This window comes from Protomyctophum bolini (assembly GCF_963924005.1).
Source record: "Protomyctophum bolini genome assembly, chromosome: 11".
Lineage (NCBI taxonomy): Eukaryota > Metazoa > Chordata > Actinopteri > Myctophiformes > Myctophidae > Protomyctophum > Protomyctophum bolini.
In genome coordinates this window covers 23,376,982-23,401,155 of record NC_137872.1, presented here as the reverse complement: position 1 = coordinate 23,401,155, position 24,174 = coordinate 23,376,982, and the positions used below count along the sequence as shown (strand labels likewise).

Genomic DNA, 24,174 nt, shown 5'->3' with positions numbered 1-24,174 from the left:
TATTATAAATGACATACACTATTGTAATTTCAATTCTATATTATTCAACTGTAGAATTTAAGAAAACCGAAGAATGTGTAGTTTCTGTTACCTAAGAACAAATTGCAGCGAAAACATTGGGTGAATGTCATAAAAATCTTTGTAAAAACGGCACAATGGTTGGTAAATGAGGCTTACTGTTACAATAAATGGAAAAGGATTGTTACTGCTCTACAGCCTTCATTTTGGCATAATGATATCATATGAATAGAACTTCATGTTGGGTAGTAAGTGACTAGATGTTATCAGGATTATGTCATCGGAATGTGTAGCAAATTGTGTGTGTGTTGGGGGGGGGGGGCAGGAAAATTGAAAAAGACTAGTCCTAATTCATTACGTAGAGAGCATTTGTAGCCTAGAATGAGGATCAGAAGAGGTGCACATCCATTTTCCATTTAAAGGCTGGTGCTGAACGTCAAAGTACTAAACTTAAATTTACTTTAATTGATGCTAATTTGTCCCGGCCCTCCTCTCTCGTCTCAAACTCATGCCGCGGCGGTGGCTCAGTGGCTGGATGGGAATCGCAAGGTTCCCAGTTCGAACCCGGCTCCCCCAGAGTTAGTTTCGAAGTGTCCTTGAGCAAGACTCTGATGTGCAGGTTAGTGCCTTGCATGGTTTCCGCCGCCATCGGTGTGGGAACTGGGAATGTAATGCTGATAGACGCCCGATGTCTGCAGTGGAGCCCCGGCATTAGGCATTTATTTAGCAGACGTTCTTAATCCACAGTTTGGGAGCGAGAAGAGAGAAGAGTCTTGGACGTGTGGAATGTTGTCCCGGGTGTTTTAGAGAAGGTTCTTACAGCTTCCCTGTGTTGGCTGATCTTTTATGATTGGGCTATTGAAGTAATCTGTTGAGTTAATCAAAAACACCTATTCACGCTATTCTACCAAAAACAAGCACACTCAAGCTTTCTTTAATGGTAAATGGTGCGCCTTTATCCTAACTTAAGCTCTTTACAATGTGCTTTTACATTCATCCATTCACACACAGATGGCAGAGGAAACCATGCAAGGCACCATCCGTGTGTTAGGATACTCCATCACTAACCCAGGGGGGCAGTGCAGAAGCCAGGAACCTTCCGTTCCCACTGCTGTTACAGCTTGTGTACAGGACGGGTACATACAGTAATCAGTCAAATTAATTTTATCTGGATAAAAGGAATAATTAAGAATAAGAAAAAGAACGGTTTGTCCGTTGGTCCTATAGCTGAAGGTGCGCTTGAATACCAGACTGATGTCACTCCCATTAAGCAGAGATCAGTAAAAAATATATATAAACTTTGCTTCCCGTGTTTCCAGAAGCACAAGGAATACCTTGTGTCACGCTGTGTGTTCCCTGTTAAGGCCATTATTAACACATTTATTATTGGACTCATCAGCCTACACTTAAATATGTAATTCATTTGTTTATGTCCGGATACCCCGTCCAGGACAGAAATTCCTAAATACATCATGAAAAGTGGAGTCATTACTGCTGCTCACAGACATTTCACTTGCACCAGGGAGTATTCGAAGTGCATGCCACCTGTAGTTTGCCACCCGAAGGTTTTATTTCTATTTCTATTTTACACATTGTCACGTCGTGTCACGTACATTTTGTACCGGCATGTTGGCTTGGAACAACTGGAGCTGCACATCATTGTCATCACGGAGATCATCCCTGATCCTACTAGGTTATTGAGCGCCGAAGTCCTGACGTCACTCGTTTGTTCCCTCCATTCCCCTGGTTCACAGAAGTCATTTCTCTATGGAGAATAACATGGGGTCTTAAAATCGTTTCATATAAGCGTTGTGGTTCAAAAGTAAACAAGCTGTCTCTGCGTTATTGTCAGGGAGGTGTCTCTGTTTGTGACTGTCGGTGACAGTCACTTATGATGCAGTCTGTTTCTAGCGAAAATGTAACTAATTCAGTAGCAGTAACATTAGTGTTTTCTCTCAGTCAGTTGATTCTTCATATCCATATGAGTGAAGCGGCCTGGATAATTTGTTTATTTTTCAAACGGTTATTATATGAGGCGATCTAAAATCCCTCTATGGGGATTAGAATGCAAATAAAAAGGACATGAACCTGTGGATTTGCACCCTCTATCGATATTGACGTCAGACTTCGGTTCTCTATGGGCTACATATACTACATATGTGCGTCTGTCTGTCTGTCTGTCTGTCTGTCTGTCTGTCTGTCTGTCTGTCTGTCTGTCTGTCTGTCTGTCTGGTACCCGAGAGGCAATTATTTTCTGAGGTTGTACTTGGTGAAAAAAGGTTGAGAACCACTGCTCTAGTCATCATCATGCAATAGGATTGTCCTGTTATTTAACCACAATAATATACCATGACATACTGTAAGTTTCATATATGATTCTTTACTCTAGCTTTAAAACTGAGGTTGGGCATTGCTAACGAGTCTGTGAGCTGCCGGCTGGCTGTTTGAACCGGTTTGAATGAGAGAGGGGGGGGAGGGACTGGGAGGCAGCTTGCTGTTTATGTATGCATGTACATTCAGTTTCTCCTGAAAAGGATGTCCTTGTCCCTCCACCTTTTCATGTCCCTGACTGTATCACCCATGTGATTATTTGCCCCCCAACCCCCTAAATCACACCTCTGTTAAAATGGTCGTTTGAATGTGAAACCCAACCAATCCTAAGTGTTGCAGAGCAAATTAACATTGATAGCATTAGTGGCTGGCTGCCTATCAATGCTAGTGGGCGTAGGCCTACCTGTTTAAGTAGGCTACTGTACTGGCTACAACACAACTACCTTTAAAACACAGTGAAGTGAGTACTAGAAGATACGTCAAGAAACGGTTCGACCACGCACGCATCGCGCAGTTACAGTAATATGTACGCAGTGGCTGGTGGTGGATTTGGCCTTCCTCGATAGAGATACTGAATTTACAGCTGCAAGGTAAATTGTACAATTCTGTGTGTTGATCACATCAGATGGAACGCTTGTAACTACTCACTGAGAATTTATTTCAAATGTGAAAATTGTAACCGTTAGTTTGTGAGTATCTACTGTGACCATTTGTAAGTTGAGCAAAACATTGAATTCTGAGCATATTCTCTTATCCACCCAGACTATTTGTTTGTAAACAAAAAGGTAGTTTCCAAAGTGTGTACATGATTGTGTAGGTTACAATCATGTGGTTTTCATATCGTAAATATGAAGTTTGCCAAAATCGCATTTAATCTATGTCTGTTGTTTGTTTACATTTTAAAAGTGTCAACATTACTTCAATATAGTACAGACCAGCGGTTCTGACTACCCCATGTGTCATGTAGTTGTTTTCTCTATTCTAAACCCCAGCCTCAACATCAGGTCATATACCTAAATAAATGTATTACAATTTACAACTTATTTAGTATAGGCATATTTGTCAGCATGTCTGTGTTTGTACAACATTGAAGTAGTTTTGGAAACTACTCACTGCCCCCACACACACACCAGCTCCATTAAAACATTCCTAAGATTCCTTTCTCAGATTTTGTGACATCTATCAGTATAAAACGTACTACCTTTTATTATGCTGGAGCCCCCCCTCCCCCCTGACTGCCTTCCGTCTCTACTGCTGCTGCCTGAGACCAGCCTAGAACAATACAAACTGATAGGCCATCATCTATTCAACTAGGTGTAGCCTCTTTGCAAGCTGTGTGTGTTGCTCAGTGCTCACATCACATAGGAATAGCATGGATAGGTAAAAGGACCAACAGCTGAAAGAGAGGTTTTCCTTACACATCAACGGATATACAGGCTGTTTTTCCAGATAAGCATGGTAATGTTTAGTAATTTAATTTCAAATGTTTTACGTTTGTTTTACCTGTAAGTTTCACCTACTAAAAGATATCATTTTGAAATTGAATTGGGACACTGCAAGTGTAATATCAATAATTAAAGTAGATATTCTTCTTGCTAATGAACACCATTTGAAAGTGATCTACTGTAGTTACTGCAATGACAAACTTTTGTCAATTTGTCAAATTTTAGTTTGTTGAAACAACTGAGAACTGACAAGACAACAATGCTACTGCCACAGAAAGAAAAATAGGTTTCTGTTAGACCCATTTATGTTTGTGTGAAATGGGTTGAGGTGTCTCTGACTGACTACTGGAATGGGTGAGGCCCATTATTCCTGTGTGTTCGCCATTCCGTCCCTGCCTATCTTCAGGTCTACAACTTTAAACATTGGCAAATGTATGCCAGTCGTGTTGTGTTTGGGGCTTTATACATCATGTTAGGACTAGGTTTTTTCTCTCAATTTTACTGCTGTGAAACACACACACACACACACACACACACACACACACACACACACACACACACACACACACACACACACACACACACACACTCACACACACAGAAGAGAGTTCAAAGCTACTCATTTCCCCTCCCCTACATTTTTGTGTTATTTAAGCCCTTTCTGGTGTTATGACATTGTTGCTCTTAGGTCACCTAGTTTCATATCATAATATCATATATATCATACTATCTTCAGCTTTAAAACTGAGTTTGAACATGGCTAATGATTCTGTGAGCTGCTGGCTGTTAGATTTAGTTTGAATGAGGGGAGGAGGATTGGGTTCTTGAGCTGGTGCTGTTTCTGTGTGGTCCTGTTCAACTCCTGTAGCAGTGTGTAGTTTCTCCATGTATCTCCAGAGAAGGCAGGGGACTATCCCCCACCACCATATTTTCTGGTCCTAGACATGTCCCCAATATCCGCCCCTAAACTACGCCCCCTTTCAGCCATAGACATGAATGTGAAACCCAGTCAAGCTGAAGATGAACTGACATGTGCAATTCATATTTAAGTCCAGTCATGCTTGCTTAGATTCCCAGTAATCTTGAAAACTAAGTATTTAAAACCAAGTTAAATACACATTTGTATTATGAAATAGTATCATGTTATTTCAAGAGTCCCATCATTATTGTTTGTCATGCGGACCAGATAGTCCGAATTTACTCCTCTTTATTATTCACTAGACCGGTGCCCGCACTGCCCGGCTGTAGAGCACAGAGGCTGTAACGATGGAAGTTGGAGATCCATGGCAACCCGGCTATGCAATACCCGTTGTACCCGTGTCAGAGTAACCGTTCCACCCAGCTTTCTGTATCCCTTTTATGCCCATATATGGAGATTTCTGTAGCCGTCTGTCTGTGTCCTTCTATATATGGAGTTCTGTGTCAGGCATGCCCAAATATGAAGTGTTGTGATATCAGAGCAGACCAGCTTCATATGTGGAGATATAGGGCTGATCAGGTCCAGAGCGGGCAGAGGATTTTGTGCTGGTTCTGGACAACCGGCTATCCGACGGACTGGACATGGACACCGGGCACTGTCTGCACTCCCTGTGGTGGTGTCACTGGTGTGGAGCGTGTGTCGAAATTGAAGTCGGTGGGGGCGAATGATTTTCAAGTTACGTGAATTACAGATGTACGTACAGAGACGTGGTGCATTTATAGAAAGATATTACATTATTGTCTCATTCTTTTTTTATCATTATTGACTCAATTAGCAGCCTATACTGATAATTTGAGCTAAAAGCAAGTAGTTTTCACTGTCTGGCACTTGCCTTGGAAAACGACCAAATGACAATGTGCTTGAAAAGGTTGCCCCCCTCTCCAACTGCAAAACGTCTGTTAGAAAATAGGTGTGACCAAATCTGGCGCCAAAGTCCCAATGCGGGTGATGTGTGAGGTTACAGATAGGGCTATGATAACCAGCATGGCAACAGCTTACAATGTTGTATTATTCAGATCAAAATGTTGATCCATATATGGACCTATCCTATCTATCTGACATATCTAACTAATCTATCCTAGTCTGACATCACAAACCCCAAATTTGGACTTGATCTAGAGCTCCATATATAGAGCTGGCAGAGATATCTACTGCTGACATCATGCTACAGTAAAACCCCATATATGGATATATAGCTGACTCATCATCGTGACAGTCAGTGAGTTGTCACGAGCATCCAGTCGAGCACTATATAAAGGGTAGCTGGGGCAAGCACTATTTACTCCACTCCTCACGTACAGTATCTCAAGTAAGTGCCTTGACCAGCTCTCACCAGGAGAGACTCAAGCGCCTTTGGTATGAGTCAGGATATTTGGCTGTGTTTCACTGCATTATACATGGTCTTCAGATCCATGATCTTAACCATCACGGTTGACATCTCTGTTAAGTTCTTACCGGACACCACTGCGGTGGGTCCTGGACTCGGATAACCAGTCCCCTTTGAGTAGTATTTTATAATGATCGGACACGTTGATTTATTTAATTGTTGTCTTGCATTATTGTAACTGTGTGGGTTATGTAGTGCCCGATCAGATCGCTAATTATTTCACATATACACATGTCTCTGTTTATGACATATACGCTGTCATAAAATCTTTAAGGTTTTCACACTAAACGATTGATCGCAGACAAGGCATCACTCACTGCAAGAGTTCACCTAGATGCGATCCAGACCCGATACATACTATAGGCTACGTTTGTTTTTATTCCAATTCATTTTGACGTCTCACGTACGTGCAGGCTCCCGTGATACATGCGTGATACCGACACAGGACGCTAGATCTTCTCACAGAGCCTTTCACACACAGTGAGCAAAACCATGGCTATCAAAGCCCGGTCTTGAGTCAGATTGGGGGTTTTGTCGGCAAGTGCCAAAACTGCATTATCGGAACAAATATCTTGCAGTGTGTAGGGGCCCTCACAGGAGATTGTACATTGTGTTGCTAATGAGTGTATACTCCCTTCCTTCACAGAGAGTCCAGTGAAGAGTGCAATGGGATCAGCAGTACTCTGTCAGTGGAGTCTGTGCCAGGGCCAAGACTGAACTGGTGTCCTGCCAGCACCGCTACCCCTGCTCCAGTTCCTGCCCCGGGACCCTTGCCTACGCCCAGCCGTGCTAGCATGGGGGACGGCCTGGACGCAGCACAGATGTCGGGCAGCAGCAGCCAGGGGCAGCCCCCTGCCCAGCCTCCTAACATCGTGATTCCAGAGTACATCAACCCCAGTAGGCCCAAGCGTCAGACCAATCAGCTGCAGTTCCTGCTGAAGGTGGTGCTGAAGAATCTGTGGAAGCACCATTTCTCCTGGCCCTTTCAGTCTCCAGTTGATGCGGCCAAGCTTAACCTTCCGGTGAGTGCTTTCTCTATCCGTCTCTTTGTTCACAGTACCACACAACTCGGGAATGTCAGAGATGCATCAAGTATGAGGTGCACATAGTCAACAGATTTAATTACAGTCAATGTGTCTTGCTGTATTATTTATCCCTTCATTGCACATAATGAGGTAGTTGAAAATGTTGCAAAGTCAAGTTAATTTATTTAAATTGAAGAATGCATTATAGCTGCATCATTACTTTACAAATTGCGACATTAAAATTAAATACCACACCTTACGGTACAACCAACTTTTAGTTTTTGTACTTCCTATGTCTTTATTTAGAGCTTGTGATGAAGCGTTCTCTTCTTACTCAAGTTGTTTGTAAAGATTAAGTAAGAGTAAGAGTTAGTTAGAGTTTAGAGCCCAAATAGCCTACATCTGTCTTGTCTTGCATTGAGAAGTCTCAATAACGTTTCCTAATATTAAAACAAAACATTGTAAAATGTTCTCTGCTACCTTTTGCTAAGCATACATATTTCAAGTCACACTCGTTTCTTCATTTCTGTAATTTAGACTTTAATGTCTTTGAATGCTTCTGTATGCTATAGATTTGCCCTTGTGTATGACATTGTACATTAACCTTGCCTTAATTTCTTTTAGGACTATTACTCAATAATCAAAACTCCTATGGACATGGGAACAATCAAGAAAAGGCTTGAGAACAGCTACTACTTTAATGCCCAAGAATGTATCCAAGACTTCAACACCATGTTTACCAACTGCTACATCTACAACAAGGTATGTACTGAAGCTGTAATACCAATCCACATGGATATCATGTTATAGAACGCTGATGGATGCTGATTCATGCGCTCTGTCTCCCCCTACAGCCCGGAGATGACATAGTCTTAATGGCTGAGGCACTGGAGAAGCTTTTCCTCCAGAAGGTCTCCGAAATGCCTCAGCAAGAGACTGAAATTGTTGTCATGACAGGCAAGGGACGAGGTCGGGGCCGACAGGCGAGGGACGGAGGTATTCAGACTTCAGCAATTTGTTTGGCAATAAAACCCATTTAGACCTGTGCACGCATCTGTGTATATAGTGTTATAACCACTAACCATTATTTTAAACTTGAGCTGCTGAAAAATAGCAGATGTACAAGCTCATAGTACGGCACAGAGTGCCATGCTATGAGCTTTTGGATCTGTTATTTTTGAAAGATTGTGAAAATGTGTGCAAATCTTTTAATATATATTCGTTCACTGCAAATGTTTTTAAACCAAATATTTGCTTCTGGGGGTCCCTGTAACAACATATTTTGAGATGGGGGTTGGCGGCCAAATATATATAATTTTGGGGCTCCTTGACATGAAAATGTGTGAAAACCACTGACATAGAAACATAGGTTTTTCAGAAAACCTGGACATTTTTATAATCGGCCTCAGTTCTTGATCGGTTATCACATTTATACAAATTTACTGTCTTCTGCCAGACAGTGTTTTTCATCTTATTGTGTCTTCCATCAAGGACTGAACTTGAAACCTGGACCCATTGTTGATGATTCTCCGTCCACGACGCCACACACCCGTGGCTTGTCCAACCCCCCGGCAGCACCGACGCAGACCAGAGGACCAGTGCAGGGCCCGCCTTCTCTACCTCCCCAGCCCATCATGCAGAGCCTTCCCCCTCGCGTGCCCCCTATATTACCAAGCCATGCACCACAGCTTGGACCGCCATACTCCCTGGGCCCATCGGACTGCTCCCCTCAAGTCCCGATGATGACCTCTGTGCCTCCACCCACCCTGATCAGCCACCCACCCGCATCCATGCAGAGCACCGCCCCCATGCTGCAGGGCCAAGTAACCATGACCAAAGTGAGTGCAATTGACATTGAGCTTATTGTTCAGCATTCTGCACAATGGGTGTTCTGTTTTTGGCATCTGATCTAATCATTGTCTTTTCGTGTTCTGTCCCATCTGTCTTGCTTTCTTTCCGTTCACCCATCTCCAGCAGAGAAAGAGCCAGAAAAGGAAAGCGGACACTACCACACCCACAGCGAATGACCAATTAAGCGAGTCCTCTCCCGTAGAGTCCAAGTCTGGGAAGACGCTGCCCAGGCGAGAGAGCGCGCGGCCTAGCAAACTGATAAAGAAGGAGGCCCCAGACTCCCAGCATCATATGGGCATGGGACTGGGAGGAGGACTGGGAGGACCAAGTGCAGGCCATAGCCCCAAGCCGCAGGATCAGCTGGGTTACTGTGCTAGCCTGGTTAAAGACATGCTCTCTAAGAAGCACGCTGCTTACGCCTGGCCATTCTATAAACCTGTGGATGTGGCCGCCCTCGGACTGCACGATTACCATGACATCATCAAACACCCCATGGACCTCAGCACCATCAAGGTGTGTTGAAAGTAGTGTTGGCCTTGTTACTTACAACACGTTACTCGTTGCTACTTCCATTAGTAATGGATTTACGTGTTGCTCCCTGAAAAACATGCTTACCATAAACAATCGGTAGCTCAGTCGGTAGGTCATGCATTCGATCCAGACTCCCTACGCAGTGTATGAGTAGCACGGCTTGATTGCAGTAAGTCCTGCAGTAAGGACTGGGAGTTGATGAGAAGTGGTGAGCTCCACATTAGCAATCTATCTCCCAGGGGTCTAGCAGATTCTCTTCTGATCCCATCAATAAGTCTCTCCGCCTGCACCTTTTTAATTACTTACTTATATTAGGGTTGTCCAGATCCGATCGGAAATCGGGCCGATCACGTCATTTTCAAATGATCGGATCGGGAGCAAAGAAACGTGATCGGGACATCCCTATTATCAATATTATATCCATACCATGATATTAGACTGGATATTGTCTGTAGTTTTGGATATTGTACTATTGTGATATGGAATAAGAGTTCTATAAAAAATATTGGATCAGGGAAAATCGGTATACTCAAAATCTAATGATCGGAATCGGAACGGCAGCAAAAATACGTGATTGGGACATCCAGATAAACAATACCAGATTCTTACCAGATTCTTGATGTGTTTATAGGTCAAGCTGGAGAACAGGCAATATAGGGAAGCCCAGGAGTTTGCTGCTGATGTACGGTTAATGTTTTCCAACTGCTACAAGTATAATCCACCAGACCATGAGGTGGTAGCTATGGCCCGCAAACTACAGGTAAAGGTGTTTTAACATGGATATAATCTCAGTAGGATTGCTCTGGCAAAACGATTGCTATGGCAGTGTTTTCACCATCTAATTAAACTCGTAGCTCATTGTGCTTTGTATGTTTATAATCGTACATTTCAACCTCTACTGTATATACACGCTTGCTCAGATCGTTCGTCTCTCCTCGTTTTCCAGGATGTTTTTGAGATGCGCTTTGCTAAGATGCCAGACGAGCCCGAGACCAAGCCGCTGCTCTCCACTCCGCCTCCCCCCCTGCACCACCCCGCCCCCGTCAAACCCCAGCCGCCGCTGTGCCGCGTGGCGCCCGTCGTGGCCTCCTCCGACAGCTCCAGTGACTCGTCCTCCGAGTCGGAGTCTTCCACAGACGACTCCGAGGAGGAGCGTGCCCAGAGACTGGCAGAGCTCCAGGAGCAGGTCAGTGAGGTCATACAAGTTCATTGATGTTCTTTGGGCGTTTATCAAACATTGGGTTGGGCACTGATATGTGTGGGTCGACAGTAATATCCCCCTTTTATATATATATCTCTTATTTTAAAATATTAAAAAAAATTAAAACAATTCCAACATACATATTTAATATATAATATCAGAAAAACTAATAATTTCCATAAATATAAGAGAATGTTTAAGAAGTATTGAAAATAGCAGATCTACGTATATACTCACAACACCTCACGAAGTGACGCGTTGTGTGAGCTTGTAGATCTGCTATTTTCACTAGTTTGGGTCCCGGGCAAAAGTCTTAATTTCTCTTTTGGGTCTCGACTCTCAAAGCTAAAAAGTTTGGGAACCACTGCTTTAGCCAGTTGTCCAGTTTTTTATTCCTTTTCTGGCCTTCTCTCGAAAACAGCTCAAGGCTGTACATGAGCAGCTCGCTGCACTGTCCACGCCGCAAACCAGCAAACCAAAGAGAAAAGAGAAGGAGAAGAAAGAGAAGAAGAAAGACAAGCATAAGAAGAAAGGAGGAATGCCTGGCCCGGTAGATGAGAACCTGGATCCCACATCGGTGTCCCAGCTCCCTAAGAAGTCAAAGAACCATAACAATACCAACAAGGAAGTTGTTCCCAAGAAGAAGTCTAGGTTAGTCAATTAATATTACACCCAACACCTCAACGCAGAAGTAAGAATTTTGTACAATTCCCTGAGGTACTGTGATGGATGGCGCCTATTCAGTTGGCTTGTAATTACAAAAACAATGTTGTATTTTCTCCCCAATCTCTTAAAGCTATGTTTGTATTTTGTGACCCCTTAGCAAAAAGGACGTGGTGAAAAACAACCACCCGGTGAGCATGCAGTCTGCTCCCAGTCTGGAGGATGACCTTGGGGCGGCTGGGTCGTCGGCCTCGGGGGAAAAGTGCAAGCCTATGTCGTACGAGGAGAAGAGGCAGCTAAGCCTAGACATTAACAAGCTTCCCGGAAACAAGCTGGGACGAGTTGTGCACATCATCCAATCCCGGGAGCCTTCGCTCAAGAACACCAACCCTGATGAGATCGAGATCGACTTTGAGACACTAAAGCCTTCAACTCTGCGTGAGCTGGAGAGATATGTGTCGTCATGCCTCCGCAAGAAGAAGAAGGCTCCTGGTGAGTAACTGTAGAGAATCAGAACTGGTCACTCTCCTAGCTGTTCATTTTGTTCTTTTATGGTATTATTTTAGCCTGAACATGATATATGATCATGCTCTTTTCCTGTCTGCAGTTGTTGACAAGCCCATGGAAACCACGACTTCCTCCAAAAAGGCTGGGTCCTCCTCAGAAAGCAGTGGCTCCAGCTCAGACAGTGAGCGTGAGGAGACGACGGGTAAGGATTGGTTCTTTGACCACTTGAAACCTCTGCATTTATGATCCTGTATGAAAGTGAAACTAAATCAGGCGTCTTTTCAGGAGTGGCCCCAAAACAACAGAAGAAGAAAGGCCAGTCTGTGAAGGAAGGGAGGAAAACTCATCCAACTCATGTTCAGGGTGGTTCTACTACAGCCCTGGCTGGACCTCGCTCCCAGGCACAAGGTATCCATCCTGGCATCCAGCTGAAGCAGCATCAGCCTCCTCCCCCCACAGGCTTCATCGCCCCCCCTGTAGCGCCTCTGGAGTCTTCCCAGATGCTAGAGAACAGCTTTGACTCCCTGGCGACGCACTTTGGCCCGCCCCTCATGCATCTGTCCCACCATGCTGGTAACTCTTCCTCACCCGCTCCCCCTCACCCACTCAACGCTCACCCTGCCGCTGTGCCAGTGTCTCCGGAGACTCACCCCTTCCTCAACCCTGTCCTCCCATCTCCAGGTATGGATCCACATATTTGTGGTAATCATTTGGACAGGGGTTATGTTTTTGCCTTATTTCAACCATAACCATAATAACTAGAGAATGGATGGTTGCATATAATAAAACGTGGTGTGAATGAGTAAGTTGCTCGAATAATTCCTGGGTTGAAAAGCATAGTGTTTGAGGGAAGTATGCACACTATTGCGGGCAGTCTTTCTAGTTTTTAAATCAACTTTTTTCTTTTCCTATCTTTCTTGACCACATTTTAGCCTTGCACATCGCCCTGCCCCAGCAGCCTTCTCGGCCCAGTCACAAGGCAGCAGCGCTACCTCCCAAGCCCCCCCAGCACCAGCCAGCAGCACCGCCACCACCTCAGCAGCAGCAGCCGACACCCATCCAACAGCAGCTGCAGCCCCCCCAGTCATCAGGCCCTCCACAACATCAGCTTCCCTCTCACATGCTCCACCCTCCTCAGCCTGTGCACCAGCGGCCTCTGTCCCCTCCAACACTCACCCCCCAAGGCTTGCTCTCCTCCCAGCCACCCCAGATACTGCTGGAGGAGGACGAGGAACCGGGCCCTGCAGTGCCCCTAAGCCAAGTACAGCTCTACCTGCAGCAGCTCCAAGGCCGCCAGACCCAGCAGACCCAGCAGTCCCAGCAACTCATGCAGACTCTCCAGGCCCAGGCACGTCAGCAGCAGCAGCACCAACAGCAACAACATCAACACCCACAACAGCTGCAACAGCAGCAGCCGCAACCAAGCCAGGCTCCTCTCTTGCAGTCTGTCCAAGTGCAGTCTCAGTTGTCCGCTCAGACCTCCCTGCCTCCTCCCCAACTCTCTGCCCAGCCTCAGGCTCCGCCAGCCCCGTCACATCAAGCCCAGCCCCAACAGATGCACTCGAACCCAGCCCGCCATATGCAACACACACAGCAGATGGGTTACCAGCAAGGCCCTGGTCAGACTGGTCAGTCCCAGATCACACAACACAAGGTAGCCCTGCCCACCACCAAAGCACAGCAGATTATCCAGCAGCAACCCTCTCCTCGCCAGATCAAACCTGACCCGTATAACACTGGTAAGTTAAATAAAAGGTGTGTGTGTGTGTGTGTGTGTGTGTGTGTGTGTGTGTGTGTGTGTGTGTGTGTGTGTGTGTGTGTGTGTGTGTGTGTGTGTGTGTGTGTGTGTGTGTGTGTGTGTGTGTGTGTGTGTGTGTGTGTGTGTGTGTGTGTGTGTGTGTGTGTGTGTGTGTGTGTGTGTGTGTGTGTGTGTGTGTGTGCGCGCGCGTGCGCGCACGTGAGATTATTTGTAGCACACACTGCTGTGGATGAAGCAGGCTGTAGTGTTAAGGATTTTCTTCCTGTCTTCCAGGTCATGCGAGGGAGAACCCTTCCCCTCTCATGATGCACTCCCCACAACTACCACAGTACCCACCTGTCACTCACCAGTCTCCACCTCAGATCATGCAACCTAAAAAGGTGAGTAACATTCCTTGACATAGCTATACAGTTGATCACTTGGGGATTTACAAAAGTGCTGCCGTTCTTGTGAGCTGCATCCTGAGCCTTGTCTCCAATAGAGCAGAGCCTACATCAGGAAAATGATAATTCAAATACTTGTATGTGTGCTTGAGCCATGGCTGCTTAGAAACCTCAATGTGACTGTATGTGTATATCCTATTCAGGATCAGAGCTGTGAGATTTAACCACAATCCTAATTTTGTCATACAACTAATATTTATGTCACCATTTGCTTTCCGTGCAGCAGAGGCCTCCTCCAAGTCACGCTGTGGTGAAGGAGGAGAAACCGCTCCCCACACCGGTGATGAGAGGAGAACCCTTCAACCCTGCTATGAGACCAGACCATCACAAACATCCTGACAACAAGTCCTCTCTACCTGGCCACGGCCAACAGAGTGAGTAACAAGTCTACTTCCTGTTCCTTTTTTACCTGTCTGTGATCAAGAGTGTACGCTCGATGCTGAGACTGTCTGCTTGTGTTGTGCAGATGTGAAGTCCATGGACACCTCCCGCCCTGTCATCCGTTCCTCAGAGTCCACTGGGCCATCCCCTTTACTGCAAGACAAGGAGAAGTTTAAGCAAGAGCCCAAGATGCCTGTTGCCCCAAAAAAGGTACAGGTGGGTGTTTGTCATTAGTGCATTACGTTGGCTTGATTTGAAAGTTAAAACATGCTGGCATGGCAAAATAATAATTCCCATAAATATCCATATAAAATATAACCATATCATGGTTATATACTGTAGATGTCTGTCTTGCTCCACAATTGCCATCAACTGCTTTTTGCCTATTCAAAGCAGTCACTTTTGTTATTAATTCAACACATGATACCTGATCAATAATGATTATCTCTCTTCCTCTTGTTACCGTCTTGTCTTTTACAGGATGTGAAGCTGAAGAACATGGGCTCATGGGCTAGCCTGGCACAGAAGTCTACGTCGGCCCCTTCATCTGCGGTGAAGTCCTCGAGTGATAGCTTTGAGCAGTTCCGCCGTGCTGCCAGGGAGAAGGAGGAGCGGGAAAAGGCGCTGAAAGCACAGGCAGAGCAGGCAGAGAAAGACAGGCTCCGCCGAGAGCAAGAAAAACTACGGTAAGACAGGCCGAGAGAGGAGACGCTATAAGCTTAAGGCTTTAAGCATTTTGACTTGACCTGGGTATTAATTCAGCGCTCTGTCTTCCCAGGGGTCGGGACGAGGAGGAGGTAATGGAGCCCACCAGAAGGCTGCACGAGGAACCTCGCAGTAGGCGGCTGGAACAGCAGCAGCACATTCAGGCCCCTTCGCAGCAGCAGCAGGAGCCCCCACCTGCTGCTGTCCAGCAGCCACCCCAGCCCCCCACGCCACCTCAGGCCTCAGCACAGAGTGCACTGGACCAACAGAGGGAGCTAGCACGCCGCAGAGAACAAGAAAGGAGGAGGAGAGAAGCGGTGAGATTTTGCCTTATTTTTAAAGTGTCTGTGTTTATTTTTACGTTTTCGTCTCTTTAGATTCTATATAGAATTGGGAAACAAAGGTCGTGAGCTGGTGTTGAACTGTATTATACAGGAATTTGACAGAAATATTTAATTTTCATGGGACAAAGTCTTTCTTGTTGTTTTCGGCCTCTCGCGTCATCGACCCATTTAACCCATTGCTCTTTTTTTCCTTCCCAGATGACGGCAACCATTGACATGAACTTCCAAAGTGACTTAATGGCTATCTTTGAAGAGAATCTCTTTTAAGGTGGAGCTCAACAGAAACGTTAACTGCAAAAAAGAAAAGGATCTTCCTCTGAAATGAAATAGTGATCATGTACTACAGAGGGACAAGGAGTCTGTGTAGACATGTCATGGCCCTCAGAGACTGAATTAAATAGCTGGACTGGCCCACAGTGACGTGCGGCCATCAGCTACCAGCCCTGGGGACCGAAAGGACATGGTGAACAGGGAATACAGCATTGTACTGACTGTAACGAGAGAAAAAGGACTCCTGTTGACACAATTACTGTTGTCACATGTCTCTTAAATGGCGTGTGCGGGAGCAAAGGCGAACAATAATTGTAAAAGGAAAAGACGTCCCAACAGCTATGAAATGCTCTGAAAAAGTACTGACAGACTGCCGAGGTGTTGTGAAACTGCCAGATGTCTGAGGTGGTGAAGAAGACTGGTCTTTTTATGTTCTGTTTAGTTTTGTTGTATGTTGAACACATGCAAGGGTGGGTTCCAGGAGAGGGATAAGAAGGAGGAAAAAAAAAAACTTACATACTGTAAAACATATTTCTCAGCAGAGAAGGTACAGTTTGCCTTACACACTATTTCCTATACAGATGGTATGTTCTGTGGCCTGGACACATGAACAAACCAATAACAACAGTTAAAACCAGGAGTGGGAGCAGTGCAGATCTTTTTCATCATGTAGGATCTACTGAAAGAAGTATTTTCTTATAGTACTATAACTGTTTATTTTGGATCTTTGTTGTTTTGTTTTTATCTTCTCACCAATACACTCCGCCACCAATGTCTATGCCAAACAATCCATTATCCTTTTATGCTAAAAGTCCTGGTCCCAAAACATGTAGGTAGCTAGCAAAAACTCCCCTAATATATGCATTATTGTTATTCCAGCAAGTATTTATCAAAAACAGAATAATTTGAAGTTTTTTGTATTACCATGTCTGTTTGTGTGAAGATAGAGCAGGATCTTGCTGGTAGAGAGTGAGGGGGGGAAGTCCAGCTGTTTCTGAGCTTTAGTTAGATTATGGTTTCATAATGACAGTAACACCATTATGTGTATTACACCTGGCGGTGGGAACACTTCTTTCATTGGCCTCTTTGCAACCAGCACACATTTCACACTACTGAACCTGTTTATTTAATGAAAAAGGTGACATGCTCCTTGTCCTTTGTTCCCCTAATTGGCCAGGATTTTATTCTGATCTGATTTAACCACTTGAACCCTAGCATCCCAATTTGGGGGCAAACAGGCGAAAATAGAATTATCTAGTGTTTTTGGAGGGAGAGATTTGGTGTAATGGGAAATACTAGAAGATCTGGTATAGAGCCCTGAAGGGTTAAGTAGACAGGGTTTAAGTGGTTAACTGTTTTGGTTTAATAGCAATATGCAAAGAGGGGAGAACAATCAAGGAGATAAAACACTGAACAACTTAATTACCCTGATAACAGAGACACTTCCTGTAGAGTTTTCCGTACTTGTTGCAGGGATTGGAATGCGGCAATGAGCACTCGATTAGTCTTTACAACACATTTTCCTAATTTATTGAGGGCACGCTGTTGACAGTGCAAGTATAATAACCAGAAGTTATGAAAAAGAAAACATTGAAAAAAACAAACAAAAAGTCTTGATTTATATCATTGTTCTTTCGATAATAGTGGATGTGAGTTCTGATTCTGTTATCTGAGACATTGTTAGGATTGGGGATTATTGAAATCTAACTTAATCTCATCCTCTTGACTTGTCTGTTATGGTGTTTTCTCCAGTGCCTGTATTGTGTTGCGAATCTAGGTGGCTTATTACACTTAGGGTAGGAAGGGGTGAGTACGGACTGGGTGGTGTAATATTTGGTGGGGAGGGAGATTTTGGAACTTTGTGTACAAAGGAAAGTCAACATTTTATATTTTACCCATTATCAATAATCAGGTTTTAAATTTAGTTTTAGCTGGACTTCTATGACGAGTGTACACACTTGACAACTACTTTTTCATTTTGTTCAATCATGCAATTTTAGATAGATCCATTTCCGCATTGCCACATTAGCATTTGAGTGTATGTCTAGGTGTGTGAATGTGTATATTTGGATGGCTGTGCGACTGTATGTGTTTTTTGTTTGTGGTGCAGGGAGACATGTTCCCCATTGTAGATAAGCATTCTGTTGGTGAGGAGATTAAACGATGCTTCAGGAGAACTTGTTTCTCTGCTTAAGTCACCTTTTATTTCTATGAAGTCCACCATATATGAATATATATAATTTTTATTATTAGAATGGTTTAAAAAAAGAAAATAAGGGGTTAAAGAGAAAAACTTCATTCCTTTAAAGCCTGATTTATGCTTCGGCAAAAAAAAGTGCTGTGCAACAAAAATACGATTTTCAACCGAAAAAGCATCAACACGTTACAGCAACGTGACTTCGCTTGACAAAAGTCATGTATTTTCAACTGAAAATACTATTTTTGTCAAGCAACACTTTTCATAATGCCTAATTTATGCTCCGCTGTACGTGCGTCACCGTCGTATGACGAAGCATAATTTAGGCTAAATGGGTTATGCCGTTTTCTTTTTCACAATAAGTGTTGGACATAATGTGCCATGGGTTCTACAGAGAATGTGCTGACCTGCAGCTCAGCCCAGAGTTTGCTTTATTCAGGTATTTTATTTTGTGTTACACCTTTTTGGGGGGAGGGGGGTTGTGTTCAGACATTTTCCTCGATTATTGTTTGGTATGTGAGTGGTCTATCGAGGTCTTCAATCTGTTATGATCATTGAATAAACTCATCTCTTTTATAGAAAATAAAAAAATGAAATAAATATTGTTGGTCTTTTTTTATTCATGTATCCAAAAGATCCAAAGAGGATTGATGATCCATCAACTACTGCCAGTCAGGTTTTTAAGCCAGGGAAGGTCAAAGGAATTGAGCTGTATGGGAATGTTCAGAAATGGGGTTATAAAAATTCAAATTTCATATTGTCCTGCCTATACAGTATATAGTTGTTTCCACTAGAGTGACTAGAATATCAGATGTCGTGGGAGACCTGACTTTTTGATCCACGATACCTGCATCTTTGAATCAAAACAACATGCCCCCCTTTTTCCCCCCTATTAATTGAATATGAAGGACAAGGCATAGGCAGACCTTGTATTGAACTGTAGTTTCCTGTGCTTTTTTTCTGCAAACTGTTAAAGTATTCAATCATGATGCACAAGATTTAGTGTGAATGTTTCCTCCCAATAGTGATTTTTGACATGTAGACCAAATGAGATTCTGTGAACCCACATTGATCCATGTCTCCAGAATGTTCCCCATTGAAGATGAATGGCCCCTGTGATCATCAGGATTAGATTCAGTGCAGCTCAGTATGCAGTAGCCTGCTGTGCTAACATACTGTTACATACAAGACAATACCTATTAGCAGTGTTGGGCAATATTTAGTTACTTCTTATTAGTCCTTAAAAAAGTAATCTATTACTTATTTCTTTGAATCAAGAGTAATATATTATATTTCAGATTATGTTAATTTTGTGGCACAACCACACTAGACAGCTATGTGTGTCCCTGGGTCCCTGGCTAGGTCAGTCTGTCTGTCCGAGCACAAAATTGCGTTTGGTTGGTTTTCACTTTTCAGTGTCACTGTTGCGCATCCTAACTGTGATGATTTGGGGTTTTACAGTACAGTACAGTAGAGGGACCCCCTGGGGAGTCGGGACCCCCACACGGTAACTCTGTCATTTCTCAACCATTTCGGATGGGGGCGCCTCGCCGGAATCTCGTGCAGCCCTGGGCGCGTTCCTGGGGTCTGGATGTTCCAGGGACTCCCACAGTAACTCTGTAATTTCTCGACCGATTTGGACGCAAGGGCGGCTCGCCGGCACCCTAGCCGCGTTCCTGTGGGTCTGGAACCTCCGGGGACCACCAAACGAAGTTGCACCACTCACTTCACACGGGTGTGATTGTTTTTCTTTTTTAAAGATATTTTTGGGGCTTTTTTGCCTTTATTGATAGATCACAGTATAGGTAGACAGGAAACGGGAGAGAGATGGGTTGGGGGGAAGACACACAGCAAAGTTCGTTGGGATCAGGACTCGAACCCGCGAGCAAAGGTGCCTGGACCGCTAAACCGGCCCAGGCCATTAGTTACATAGGGCCTATTACTTTTGCCACCCCCACCCAGAAAAAAGGGAACCTACAACAATAAAATCTGTTTAGTCAGAATCCATTTTTTTGGAATCAGAAGAATAAAAGTGTCACCATCTGCCAAATAGGCTATAAATTAATTAGCAATCTCTCTTGACCTTTTAAATGAAATGTTTTCAAACTGTAGCCAACAAATCCTGAGTAATATGTAATAGTGCTATTTTATTTACAAAGTAATGTGGTATAATAATATTAGTGTTTTGGCAGAGTAACCTTACTTTGATCGAGTCGTTATACTGGACCCTGCAGCCAGCACCATGGAGGTCGGAGGTGCGTCAGGCAAAAAATGCCCAGCAAGTCTCATCACTTGTGCTTACATCTATTTATTACTAGTAACTTGTTACTGCCCAACACTGCCTATTAGATGGGTTCTTAAGACAGCTGTTTGTCTTTAGGGCCACATCAGAGATTGTTTGGCAATGGTTACATTTTATTTAATTTAACCTCTCCAGAGATTTTCAATGAAAAATATTGAATAAATAAATAAGGTTACGAGATTGTGTTTTATTTGGGTACAATGTTTTTCATAGTGCTTTTTGTAAAGAATGTATCTTTCATGCCCTCCCTTTTCCTTGTAGCTTGTCAGTGATTGGGCCGTTTCTTGATGACGCAGTGAAGCAAATCCGGAAGTACCGTGCGTGAAGGTTGAATGTGAAGAGTTGAAGCTTTATATTGTAAACATCATGGCGGGTGTTAAATTAGAGGTGTTTCGAGTAAGTGAGAATACTAGATGGTTAGATTATATGATTTATTAAATATTACGGCTTTTACATTTTCCATTGGCAGGGAATAGAATGGTGTATTTCCACCCGAACTAGCCATTAGCCTTAGCTAGCCATGGTCATGATGACATGATATGTAACTTAAGCTAACATTACCATGTACTTATGGTTCTTATATCTACAGTCATAACGCTTTCTTGTGTCTGTCCCCCCCCCCCCCTCCCCTCAACAGATGATGGTGTATCTTTCCTTTCCAGTTGCCATGTTCTGGATCTCAAATCAAGCTGAATACTTTGAAGAATATATAGTGAAGAGAAAGGTCGGATTTCATTCAGTTCATTAGCCTTGGATGTATTTTATACCAGGATTAGACCTTCTGAATGAAACACAACTGAATATTACCCAATTTGTTTGTTGTGTTTATTTTTGAATTAACAAAGCTCTCTCCATGTTTTCTCTTGTGTTCTCTCTGTGGTGGTGTTATGATGTCCAGAGAGAAATATTCCCTCCTAATGAGAACATAAATGTAAGTTTTCTTTTTAAATTTATAAATTGCCACCAATTATATACACGACCATAATTAAAATATATATTTTCATTTGTTTTTATTATTTAAAAACTCATGATTCAGCAATCTATAGTAGGATTTTGTTTTACTTTTTTAAAGAAAAAACATACAGACCAGCAAGACAAACACAAAGCGCAGACGGGGACAAGACAGACATGCAGTACAGGGTCACTTTAGCTTTTAACCACTTAAACCATTATTTTATATTGGCTTTTCTTTTTTATCGTGAAAAAAAAAAGGTTTTATGTAGGCCATGATTTCAGGGCTATTTGTTGGTGCTTTCTTGAGTTAAAAGTCAATGGACCCTATAAAAACCCTACCAACAGTGTTTAGTTGTTTGAGATTTTTCATGACTGCAATAATAACTTTTAGTGATGCACCGAATATTCGTCCACAGAAAATATTTGGCTAAAACTGCATTTTCGGCCTATTCGGTTTCAGCCCGAATAGGCAGAAAATATATCACCGAATAGTGTATGCAATTAATGCATTCAAAAGAGCTAAATGTTTTATGGACCCATAATAGTGATTATTATTTAAGTTAATACCCTCAATTGACATCCCATTGATCCAAATTGCATTTCCGATCTGCTTGTATCAAACAATGTTAAACTTGCCAACATTGCAGCTGTAGGGAAAGCTTCAATTATCCTCTTTCAAACTGCAAAGCGTTTGCTTCATTAAAAAAAATCACCATAGACATGTTATGAGCTACTTCTTGTCAAGAAATTCTGTGCATGTGATTCTTTTTCAAAGTGTTGGAGTTTTGAAGCGCTCGACGAAGTTACTGAACGGCCCTGCATACCACCTGTTTAGAAATTGCACATAATGCAGGAGGCAGCAACAGCATGACCCTTCAATAAAAACGAGTGCTTCCAAACTCCAGCCAGCACTTAGAAAAAATATCACGGCATGTCATTTCTTGACAGAAATTAGCTCATAACATGTCTACGTTGGATTTTTATGAAACAAACGCTTTGTAGTTTGAAAGAGGATAATTCAAGCTTTCCCTACAGTTGCAATGTTGGTGAGTTTAACGTTTAATACAAGCAGATCGGAAATGCAATTTGGATCAATGAGATGTCAATGGATTATAAAAAATCTAGTGTTGCAAATTGCGGCTATATATAGTGCTATATTTTTATTCTCTTTTTACACCATTTACCATGAAAAGCAACAATGACATATGGCTTTGTAGGTTAGTTGATTAAGATTATGTAATATTTTTTGCAGAGGCAAGAGCTAGCGGATTTCAAAGAGCGAATGCGACGTCGTAAGGAGCAGAGGATGTTAAAAGAAATGACTGTGGAGTCTGAGAACTGAGGATTACATTTAGGGTTGGGATTCATAACCGGAGGAACTGGGGGAACCAGATCCAAATCATTTGGGACTGTTTCAGAAACCGGTTTTTATCACACTGTCAGAGCTGGTATCTGGACTTCACATCTGCCCAGCTGTACAATTACAATACCGGTGGTTTGCAAACTTTTACTTTTCATGGACCACCATAACTCTGGTTGTAGTACAGTGTACCAATGGTTCCGTAATCATAACCAAAAGGAACCGGAATCGTTAACATCGGAAAGGATCCTAACCCTAATGACATAGTGGAAGAAATAATTGCTGCCCCCCAGAAACACACAGGAGCATCTGATGAAGCAGAGATTAGACTTGTGCTGTAGCATGGAAATTTGGAAAATGCTGAGTAGAACTAAGTTGTACACCCCAGCAGTGTTTGTGTTCCAGGGAAAAGGGTTATCAGTTTCAATTTAATCTCTGAACTGCTTACATTTCAGCTCTGTGGGTGTTTTGCTTTGTTCAGCTGCAATTATGTGGTTGTCCCCCAAAATATCTGATTGCATCAGATAGAAATTGTAATTATTATTGTATTGTATATTATGTTTTGTATTGTGCAATTTCCTCATCAGCATATGAACACCTTTCATTAAATGTGTTTGCTTTGCATTCTAATTTAATCATTGCATCTCAAAGGACAACGGTAAACAAACACAATCTTGACATGATTTTCTTGTCTGTGTGCTGTGCCATTTCATGTCATCGTTAGATGACGATATCCAATGGGATGAAAGTTATATGGTAGATCACCTGCATAGTAAACTTCTGTATACTACAGCGTTATGTGTTTATTTAATCTGTAGACATGACATGCAGTATAATATGACGTTCCCATGACTTAAAAAAATACAAAGAGTGAAGAGGTGCTCAGTAATGCTGTTGCAGAAATCAGATGTTGGTAATTAGTTGGAATTTATATTTTGTGTCTAGATGCAAAAGATGTAAATGTATATTAACATTTTGAATGCCAAATAGTGACATCTAAACTGTAAATAATTTCAAGGAAGTGTATAGATGTCATTCTGCAAGGACAGGACAGTATACATATTTTTAGTGGTGCAACCATAGATATATATCTATGGGTGCAACCACTCCTATAGACAGCTGTGTGTCCCTGGGTCTGTCCGTCCTAGCAAGAAAATAGCAAGAAAATAGCGTTCTAGCGTTTGTTCACCAAGTGTCACTGTTGCACAGCCTAACACAGACCAGGGAGGATGGCTTGTACAGTACAGTACAGTACAGTACAGCACCACTCACTTCAGATGGGTCTGAATTTTTTTAAATAAATTGTATTTCCACTTTAGCAACAATTAACTATCTAGCCTCAAGTGTATTAAAGTATATAATGCTATCTGGCATCTAGAGTTGCCATACCAACCCTTTAACAGCCCATTCAAGTCCCAACGAAGTTAAACTCCTGTGTTTGAAAGATTGCATCTTTCCATACAGCTGCAATGTTGGTGAGTTTAACCTAACATTTAATTTAATTAAATAATTAGATAGGAC

At 42.9% G+C, this 24,174-nt stretch overlaps 2 protein-coding genes across 7 annotated transcripts in view; both read left to right on the top strand.

The window, feature by feature from the left end:
- brd4 (bromodomain containing 4) overlaps positions 1-18,637 on the top strand; it is a 36,424-nt gene extending 17,787 nt beyond the window's left edge. For 2 of the 6 annotated variants that reach the window (XM_080776998.1, XM_080776994.1), the window contains exons 2-19: positions 6,807-7,182; positions 7,810-7,947; positions 8,040-8,181; positions 8,677-9,023; positions 9,160-9,549; positions 10,199-10,327; positions 10,514-10,762; positions 11,190-11,419; positions 11,592-11,923; positions 12,039-12,140; positions 12,224-12,619; positions 12,871-13,677; positions 13,971-14,077; positions 14,364-14,514; positions 14,607-14,737; positions 15,002-15,207; positions 15,300-15,543; positions 15,769-18,637. In XM_080776998.1, coding sequence (XP_080633124.1) covers positions 6,955-7,182; positions 7,810-7,947; positions 8,040-8,181; positions 8,677-9,023; positions 9,160-9,549; positions 10,199-10,327; positions 10,514-10,762; positions 11,190-11,419; positions 11,592-11,923; positions 12,039-12,140; positions 12,224-12,619; positions 12,871-13,677; positions 13,971-14,077; positions 14,364-14,514; positions 14,607-14,737; positions 15,002-15,207; positions 15,300-15,543; positions 15,769-15,837 — 4,398 coding nt within the window. In that variant the 5' untranslated portion in view covers positions 6,807-6,954 and the 3' untranslated portion in view covers positions 15,838-18,637. The remainder of the gene's footprint in view (positions 1-6,806; positions 7,183-7,809; positions 7,948-8,039; positions 8,182-8,676; positions 9,024-9,159; positions 9,550-10,198; positions 10,328-10,513; positions 10,763-11,189; positions 11,420-11,591; positions 11,924-12,038; positions 12,141-12,223; positions 12,620-12,870; positions 13,678-13,970; positions 14,078-14,363; positions 14,515-14,606; positions 14,738-15,001; positions 15,208-15,299; positions 15,544-15,768) is intronic. The other 4 variants (XM_080776999.1, XM_080776997.1, XM_080776995.1 and 1 more) reach the window with 4 other exon arrangements.
- Positions 18,638-20,644: 2,007 nt separating this feature from the next.
- Positions 20,645-23,277, top strand: pet100 (PET100 cytochrome c oxidase chaperone). The gene is made up of 4 exons (XM_080776881.1): positions 20,645-20,735; positions 20,977-21,063; positions 21,238-21,270; positions 22,546-23,277. Exons 1-4 carry the CDS (start codon positions 20,706-20,708, stop codon positions 22,633-22,635), a joined length of 240 nt encoding a protein of 79 aa, XP_080633007.1. The 5' UTR covers positions 20,645-20,705; the 3' UTR covers positions 22,636-23,277.
- Positions 23,278-24,174: the final 897 nt, after the last annotated feature.